The 9,218-nt window shown below is 36.1% G+C and overlaps 1 protein-coding gene across 5 annotated transcripts in view; it reads right to left on the bottom strand.

Annotated features, from left to right (window-relative positions):
• LOC125681421 (nuclear receptor subfamily 1 group I member 3-like) overlaps nucleotides 1-9,218 on the bottom strand; it is a 124,292-nt gene that overhangs the window by 22,206 nt on the left and 92,868 nt on the right. For 4 of the 5 annotated variants that reach the window (XM_056155340.1, XM_056155342.1, XM_056155339.1 and 1 more), the window contains one exon: nucleotides 7,691-7,852. In XM_056155340.1, coding sequence (XP_056011315.1) covers nucleotides 7,691-7,852 — 162 coding nt within the window. Of the gene's footprint in view, nucleotides 1-7,690; nucleotides 7,853-9,218 lie in introns of those variants that run through there. The other variant, XM_056155344.1, reaches the window with a different exon arrangement.

Here is a 9,218-nt window from a genome sequence, read left to right as displayed (position 1 = left end):
CTTTCTGTTTTCCCTGGGGCTGTGAATACACTACTTTAGTAAAGACATTTAATCATGTGACCATTTTGGCCCTATATCCTGGAACCAAAATTCCTACCTCTGGGATCATGAAATTTACAATTTTGGCCCCACCCTGGAACCAAAATTCCTACCTCTGACATCATGAAATTTACAATCTTGGTAGAGGGCATAGTTTGGATAAGATTGGCCTAGTGATTCAAGAAAGGATTTTTAAAATGATTTCCCCCTATACATTCTCATGTAGTAGAACTCTGCACCCCTAGGACCTGTGGCCCCATTATTGATGAAAGCTGTCACAGTTTGAACAAACTTGAACCTAAACTATATAACCAATTGCAAGCTTTCTTGTAAATATTGGCATTTCTGGTGCAGTGGTTTTTGTCATGAGAAGAACTTTATTAAAGACACCCACCAAATGTTCATATTTTCTTCACCATATCCCTTTTGAAAGTGGCATGGCTTTTCATTTGAAGAAACTTGAATCCCCTTCAGCCAAGGATACTATGTACCAAGTTTGTTTGTAATTAGCCTAGTGGTTCCATAGAAGAAGGTGAAAATAAGAAAAGTTTTAGAAAGACAACAATGATGACGAATTTCAATCAGAAATTTGCTCACCTAAGCCAAAGCTAAATAAGAATCACTAAAGTGGAAAATAAAACCTTGACCCCATTCAAATTTGTACAAAGCTAGATAAAAACCATGGGCCTCCACTTTGTAGTATATAAGAGGTCCATGGGCCACATCGCTTACCTGAGTCACCTTGGCCCATATTTGAAGATTTCCCTATATATTCGCATGTAAAACTTTGATCGATCCTATTGTGGCCCCAACCTGGGGGCATGATTTTTATAAACCTGAATCTGCACTATGTCCGGAATTTTCATTTATATTTGTACTTTCCTAACCCAGTGGTTCTTGAGAAGAAGATTTTAAAAGATTTTCCCTATGATATATTTGTATTCAAAATTTTTGATCCCCTATTGTGGCCCCATTCTACCCCCAGAAGTCATGATTTTAACAAATTCGAATCTGCACTGTCAGGAAGCTTTTGTGTAAATTTCATTTCTTCTGGCTCAGTGGTTCTTATGAATTTTTTTTTTAAATGACCCCCATATTATTTTTCCATTTTGGTAATTATCTCCCCTTTGAAGGGGCATGACCCTTGATTAGAAAAAACTTGTATCCCTTTCACCCAAGGATGTTTTTTGCCAAGTTTGGTTGAAATTGGCCCTGTGGTTCTCAGGAGAAGAAGTTGAAAATGTAAAAAGTTTACAGACAATTCTGACGGACAGACGACGGCCAATACGTGATCAGAAAAGCTCACTTGAGCTTTCAGCTAAGGTAAGCTAAAAACAAGAGGCCCATGGGCCACATCGCTCACCTGAGTCACCTTGGCCCATATCTGAAGACTTTCTGTATATATTTGCATGTAAAACCTTAGTCCCTATTATGGCCCAAGCTACCCTTTGCAAACTAATGAATCTACACTATGTCAGAAAGCTTTCATGTAAATGTCAACTTCTTTGGCCCCATGGTTCTTGAGAAGAAGATTTTTAAAGCTTTTTCCTATATTTGAATGTAAAACTTTGACACCCCCCCCCCCACTTGTGGCCCCATCCTACCCCCCGGGGGCCATGATTTGAACAAACTTGAATCTGCACTATGTCAGAAAGTTTTCTTGTAAATAACAGCTTTTCTGACTAAGTGGTTATTGAGAAAAAGATTTTAACTATATATTTGTATGTAAAACTTTGATCCCCCTTGTGGCCCCATCCTACCCCCGGGGACCATGATTTGAACAAACTTGAATCTGCACTATGTCAGAAAGTTTTCATGTAAAAATCAGCTTTTCTGGCTCAGTGGTTCTTGAGAAGAAGATTTTTAAAGATTTTTCCTATATATTTGTATGTAAAACTTTGATCCCCTATTGTGGCCCCATCCAATCCCCGGGGCCCATGATTTGAACAAACTTGAATCTGCATTATGTCAGGAGGCTTTCATGTAAATCTCAGCTTTTCTGGCTCAGTGGTTCTTGAGAAGAAGATTTTTAAAGTTTTTCCCTATATATTTGTGTGCAAAACTTTGATCAATTTTTAAAGATTTTTCCTATATACAGTGAAACTTCTCTAAATCGGCCGGCTCTCGGACCGGAAAAAACGGCCGGTTTTGAGGGATGACCGGTATACCGAGAATTTAGCAATATAGATGTTTTATCTCAATATTCACAAAGTAGGTACTGTTGAATTTGATCTGGTGATCTATGAACAATTATCAGTGGAGATTAAATTAGTCCGCTTGTACCTAATGGTAATTATGAATTACAAGAAATATTCTCGCTGAAATCATCAAATTTTAAACTGAACATCTATAACAGGATACATAAAGAAAACACAGAGACCTATTATTGGAATTCCTCTTACCTATGAATATTCTGTTTACATTTATCGCTTATGTCATTAACAATTTTGTTTTGACGTTTTTAAAAAGTACAGTAGTAAATATGAAATTGTAATTTTAATATTTTTTGGAATTTTAAGCCTATGGAGACCAAGAAAATTAATCTATCTTTTAATAATTATCATTAACAGTCATGGGTTTGTTCTTTATCAAATACCGCTTATATCCATACGATACATGTAGTATGGTGAAACAATATGGCGTTTGATACTGTATTCATTCAATATGTTCCTAACTGTTTTTTACATTTTGTACAGAATTTGGAAGGGTCTCTTGGATTAGCTAGGTGTCAATTAACACACTTGACAGCACAGGTAAACAATAGAAATTAAAGAGGCCACTAGTGTTTTTCACACCTTCGGTGGATAATTTCTCACCTGGTGGGTCTGTCAGTCAATTTGCACACCTGGACAATCTTGATCAACCTCAGGCCAAAATTTTATTGTCTTCAAAAAGTGGCCAGTATGTTAAGGGTAAATTACACATGTTTGTTAACAAATGTACTTTAAAAAGTGGCCGATGTCCGGTTTTCAGGGGTGGCCGGTTTTGTAAGACTTTCTTTGTAAGGAAATGTTAAGATTTCTGCCGGGTCTTTGAAAATCGGCCGATATTCAGGGAGAACCGGTTTTCTGAGGGGCCGGTTTGGAGAAGTTTCACTGTATTTCTATGTAAAACTTTGATCCCCTATTGTGGCCTCATCCAACCCCCGGGGCCCATGATTTGAACAAACTTGAATCTGCATTATGTCAGGAAGCTTTCATGTAAATCTCAGCTTTTCTAGCTTAGTGGTTCTTGAGAAGAAGATTTTTAAAGTTTTTCCCTATATATTTGTATGTAAAACTTTGATCCCCCCTTGTGGCCCCATCCTACCATGGGGGGGCCATGATTTGAACAAACTTTAATCTGCAATATGTCAGGAAGCTTTCAGGTAAATTTAAGCTTTTCTGGCCCAGTGGTTCTTGAGAAGATTTTTAAATGACCCCACCCTATTTTTGCATTTTTGTGATTATCTCCCCTTTGAAAGGGACATGGCCCTTCATTTGAACAAACTTGAAAGCCCTTCACCCAATGCTTTTGGCTATGTTTGGTTGAAATTGGCCCAGTGGTTCTGGAGAAGAAGTCGAAAATGTGAAAAAGTTTAACAGACAGACAGACGACGGACAAAAAGCGATCAGAAAAGCTCACTTGAACCTTCGGTTCAGGTGAGCTAAAAACCATAGGCCCCCCTTTTAGAAGTCATCATGAACAAACTGGTAGATCATCATTTAGTATTTAACCCAGATTATTTTTCTCTCAAAAATTTAAAACAGATATCAGTTTTAACATACCACATATTCTAAGTTCACAGGATGGTCATAAAGTTAATGTCAATTCTGAATTCCCTCATTGACAAATTTGAAGTATATGTTGTTTCAGATGAAAGCACACAGTTGCCTATAACCTCTCAATCTTACATATACCATGCAGCATCGGCTGCAACTTTATTATGAAAATAGCAAACGCGTGCTCCATGCTTTCCAAAGCAAATGTGTATTGAATTTAAAAACTAGAAAAAAAAAGAAGAGTTTCATCTGATCAATTTCACATAACTTCAGATTTGATGAACACTTTGTAAATGTCAATGTTCAAGTCTGAATCTCAGCCACGTACACCTGCTGCCAAGTAAAATCTTGACACAACGCGTACTTCTCTTTCAATTTACCAACATTTCTACTTTAATTTCTAAGTACATGAATTTATAAAAATCAATAGTGAACACCCACTACTGATTGGAAATTTCCTTTCCACTTCACTTTTTTTACGACCCCAAGAATCTCTGTTTTGTTTTCATTGGACACACTAAATAGCACTGATGTTGGTAAAAATGGGCATGGCTTGCCAAGTGGAGTCTTTTGAAACTGATTTTTACCATTTTCCATGGCTATTAATAACTTGTAATTAAATTTCAGTGATTGTATGCTGAAAATCTGAGTAACGATTATTAAATGTTTGTATATCCCAGTTTTCAGTTTAAAAAAACCCCATTCCAACAATAACTTTTTTACCAACAGTCCATGTCGATACTGATGTAAATTATTTTTTATCAAATAAATCATTTTCTAACAAGGTAACCCTAATCACTTGAGCAACCTGAATTCCCTTCACCCAGGGAAACTTTGTACCATGCAGTGTGTTTATAAAATTGAGAAGTTGAAATGGACACCTGAGGCAACATATTATAGACATGTCGAACTAGATCAGATCAGCTCACGTGTGCCTCTGGCTAAAAACTACAAAGTTAGGAAAACTATATATTATCTCAATATGACAAAGTTCTGAATTTATTTATACTACATCTAATTCCATTAAAACATCCTGAGACTTGTATGCTAATACAGAACTCATCAACATAGTTTGGTTTAGATAAACTTTCACCTATAAAATGATATTGAATACTTCAAAGGCGTTATCAATTTCACTCTATCATGAAGGTCATAATGAATTTTTTTTGCTATTCAAGTTTGCATTGATACATAGGATGTGCATCTGATATTGCAATATCACGCTTTAATTATTACTTCATTGCCCTTGAAAACAAGTGGTATGTTCCTATTATGGTTGACTAGAGCTATACTGAGGTCAATCATTATAGTGACCTAAGTGTCTTTTTTATGACTCCAGTGTGACAGAGGTGTAAACATAGTACCAGTTTGATAAGCTCGAGTCCTACCTTATGCATATTTATCTCATAAGTGTGGTGTATATTGCAAGTGAGATAAAGCATTAGCTTTATCCCATGCCCGTTTGATAAAGCACTTCCGGTCCGAACTACTTTTGATACTGTCCCCCTTGGATGACATTTTCTGTGTTTATATGCATATCGATGCATGAAATAAAGCGTGTAATTTGTTATTTTGTATTTATTTAGAATTTCTTTTATAGCAAAATTAAAATGATATTGCCCCCACTGACATATAATACAAGTTACCAGCCATAAAAATGTCAACTCGATCAATAACTCCTCAAGAATTACAATAAGAAAACAGAGATGTCCACACTATATAATCATCATCAAGGAATCGACCGCCTACTGGACAGGTCTAATCGACAGTACCTCGACATGCTGCAGTAACCACGCATTCACAAGCACAGTCTCTTTTCTTTGGAGCCATATTGAATGTAATAAATCTCAATAGCTTTACCTAAGCACCTTTCACACATTCACGGATCAGGAGCCGGTCGACGCCGGATGCGAAATTCTAGTCATCTGGGGTGATCCGAGGTAATGCCAGTGTCAACACGGTCTTATCACGATGCAGACAAGGAAAACGCCGGTTTCTCTACGGATAAGCACAGTAGCTACCCGTATGTCCTGGGGAAAATTCCCGGTCGGTGCAGGCACGATCACAGACAGTACGGAAGATTACGGATTCTGCCGGTCCGTCCACAGTTGCTTCACAGAGATACACTGATTATCACGGTCTTTCTTCCGTGTTTATTATGTCTGTCCGTGTAGTTACCGGGAACAATCCATGTACAGACTGTAGACATTCGTGTTCTTCAGCAGAAAAGTTTCGTATACGGATGACCCCCGGACTTTACACGGTTACTTCAGTGGTTAGTGGCTACACGGACTTCTCGGTTGATACACGGACCTCTCGGTTGATACACGGTGGTACACGGTACTTACACGTATTAATATGGAGGATTTTCTTCTGGGACGATCTGGGATAAAAATTAAACATGTTTAATTTTTTTTTCACGGTTTGGCTTGGCCAAGCCACATTGTCCTGGACGAAGCCAAATGCTTACACAGTTTGTACACGGTGATGGCGGATTGTCATGGACCATCACAGATTGATAATCCGGCGTCTCATTCATGAATGTGTGAAAGGGGCTTTACTAAATGCCTCAGGATTTCCTCTCGCCCTCAGAGAAACCACGTGAATAAAATCCAAATACACATGCGCCCAAACACGTACTTCTACTTTTCATTGTAAACTTATAAACATTCTAATAACGCTGCATTAAAATATTATTTTCATTGATCGTTGTTACATGTTATTTCAAAAAGACGGCGACATCAAACTTTTATGAGAGGGTCAGGCCTACATCAAAAAATAAATATTCGGTCAATAGCTGTTATTTGTTGGAATGGCAAAACCATTAATCATAAAGTATATCCCTTCTAAAACAATTTTCATCCATAGTTTCTTTTATAAAAATGCCCTATGTAATATACATGAAACGAATTATGAGCGCACTATTTTTTCCCACGTAAGGAAGATTAATAAGCAAGACGCCCAAGTCACCTGAATTGCAAACTGAATTTGTATTTCTCCAAGAGGTCAAAGCCTTCGACTAAATTTCAGGGCAATATCTGCATCCATAATGAAAAAAAAGCTCGGAAAACTGTTTGACCTAGCTACTTTTAGTCCTACGTATGTAGGTAACGGATGGACAGACCAATCCAGCTGAAATGCAAACTGAACTCATATTCCTCTGAAAGGAAACTTATGTGTAAATGTCAGGGCAAATCTGTATCTGTAATGAAAAAAATTCTGAAAAATTGTTTGACCAACTTATAGCCCTAAAGTAGGCCAAGGATGGACCAATCTAGCTGAAATGCAAACTCACTCTTACAATTCTTAAGGGAGATATTGTGACCAAATTTCAAAGTTGTATATGCATCCGTTAAGGAAAAAAGTCCAGAAAACATGACCCAGGACAGACGGACAGCCATCAAGACAGACAGACGCATGGACAGCGCTATAACATAATAGGTCCCATCTAATGATAAAAATAGGCAATTTCACAACATAGAACTGTTCTATTACAAAGTGAATGGTAATTCCAATTCCACCAGAAAGCAAATCAACTCTAAATCAACTACTACTACACAACACAAAGCAGAATGTTAGGGATCATTACATCCATTGTGACTTAGTATGAGGTTGACACCCATTCCACCTAACTGTAGTCCATCATGATCAGAATTACAGTATATACAGCTTTGCTTTTGTATATAGTTTAATCTTCACTGTTTTTGTTTAAGGTAATACTTATGAAATTAGCACTTTAGTGAAAATAAGTCGTAGCTTTCACATAATATCAACAGACCAGTCTAAAAACACGAAAAAACCTGGAGCGAATTCAAAGTTGCTTGTATACAGTGTGTGTGTATATATACATATTACCATGGTTACAGACAGGTGACTAGCAGGGACACTACCTTATGGGCATTCCGCCTGAAGAAAGCCTTGCAGGACTCACACGACACAGCATTAAAGTTGTATCCCAGTGCCTTGTCTCCACACACAAGACATGTTTTGTCCTTCTTGTGGAAGGTCATGGATGCCCCTTCAAATGAGTCGGGACTTTTCCTGTCAAAGTCCTACAATTCAAAACAATAATCATAGCTACTGAGCTAACAATTACACCACTCCTCTCAAATGTGCCTCTTGTACATATTTTCAGTTTATAGGAGCAACCTAAATATCCCCAACATGCATTAATATCTTAAGAAGTCAAAACAGCATAATGTTTTCTATAACCGACCGTATTCTATATTCCCTGCAACCTTGATATCTTAACCGTTAACCCACCCGCCCACCTAATCAATAAGATTTTACAACTTAGCGCATTACACTATGATTTTATATGGCTCATTAAAACACCTCTTATGAAGTATGATTTCACCATCGAAAGAGTGATACAATTTAGCTCTCAATTATTTTATATGAATTTTTTTGTGATTTTCCTGGAATGATAAAAAAGGTGGGTTTTTTTTGCAAATAAAAGATTTTTGAATCCAAATTTTGCTATGATTTGTTGCATGATGATATAAATATCTAATAAAATATGCATAACAGATTCAGATATAAACGTTCTAATATTTTAGAAAAAGATATTTATGAAAATAGGAAACGTCATTTCTTAATATATTTTTTTTAAATCTATGGATAAAATCTTCAATAAACATGTTAAATAGAAAAGAGATATATCAAAGAAATATATTATAAAAAGAAATTGAAACAAAATGTCCAAATTTTAGATATAATCACTATTTTCCAACTGGAGAAAAAAGTACCAATCCCGATCAAAATTGATAATTGCATGTATTATGCAGGCACTGTATGTTCATAAAGAAATATTAGTTTCCCTTATAAAGGCGTTTAATTTGTAAACTATTTTACATCACTTTTAAGGGAATGTAGTTTTCTGATTACAATCCCTTACGGAAATTACATATAGAAAGTATACTTGACTTATAAAAAAGGTATACGTATACTTCACTTATACTTTAAGCATAACAGTTATGCTTGGCTACAAAAAGTATACTTCAAGCATAACTCAAGTATACTTCAAGCATAACTCAAGTATACTTCAAGTATTAGTTAGTTCTACTTCAGTTATGCTTTCTCCTGAGTTATAAGTCAAGTATGCTTAAAGTATACTTTGAGCTGAAAGAGGTGACTGAGTTTGGGAAAGCTAGCTGGACTTAGTTCTCTATGACTAATTTCTTATAATTCCGATCGGGCTAAATGGTTCAAATTAGAAAATTCCTAATATTTCTGAATTTTGACTATTTCATTTCAATTTCTTTTAAAAACATATTTCTCATTTATCTTTTTTCCAATGACGTTTTTTGAAGATTTTATCCATAGATTTAAAAAATATTAGCAAATAACATTTTCAAAAATATTTTTTCATTTTAAAATTTAGAACGTCTGTCTGAGTCCTTTAGGCATATGTTTTCT

The sequence above is a fragment of the Ostrea edulis genome, chromosome 2 (assembly GCF_947568905.1).
Source record: "Ostrea edulis chromosome 2, xbOstEdul1.1, whole genome shotgun sequence".
In the NCBI taxonomy this organism is placed as follows: domain Eukaryota; kingdom Metazoa; phylum Mollusca; class Bivalvia; order Ostreida; family Ostreidae; genus Ostrea; species Ostrea edulis.
The sequence above is the reverse complement of the archived record's forward strand: the minus strand, read 5'-3'. Positions and strand labels throughout refer to the sequence as shown.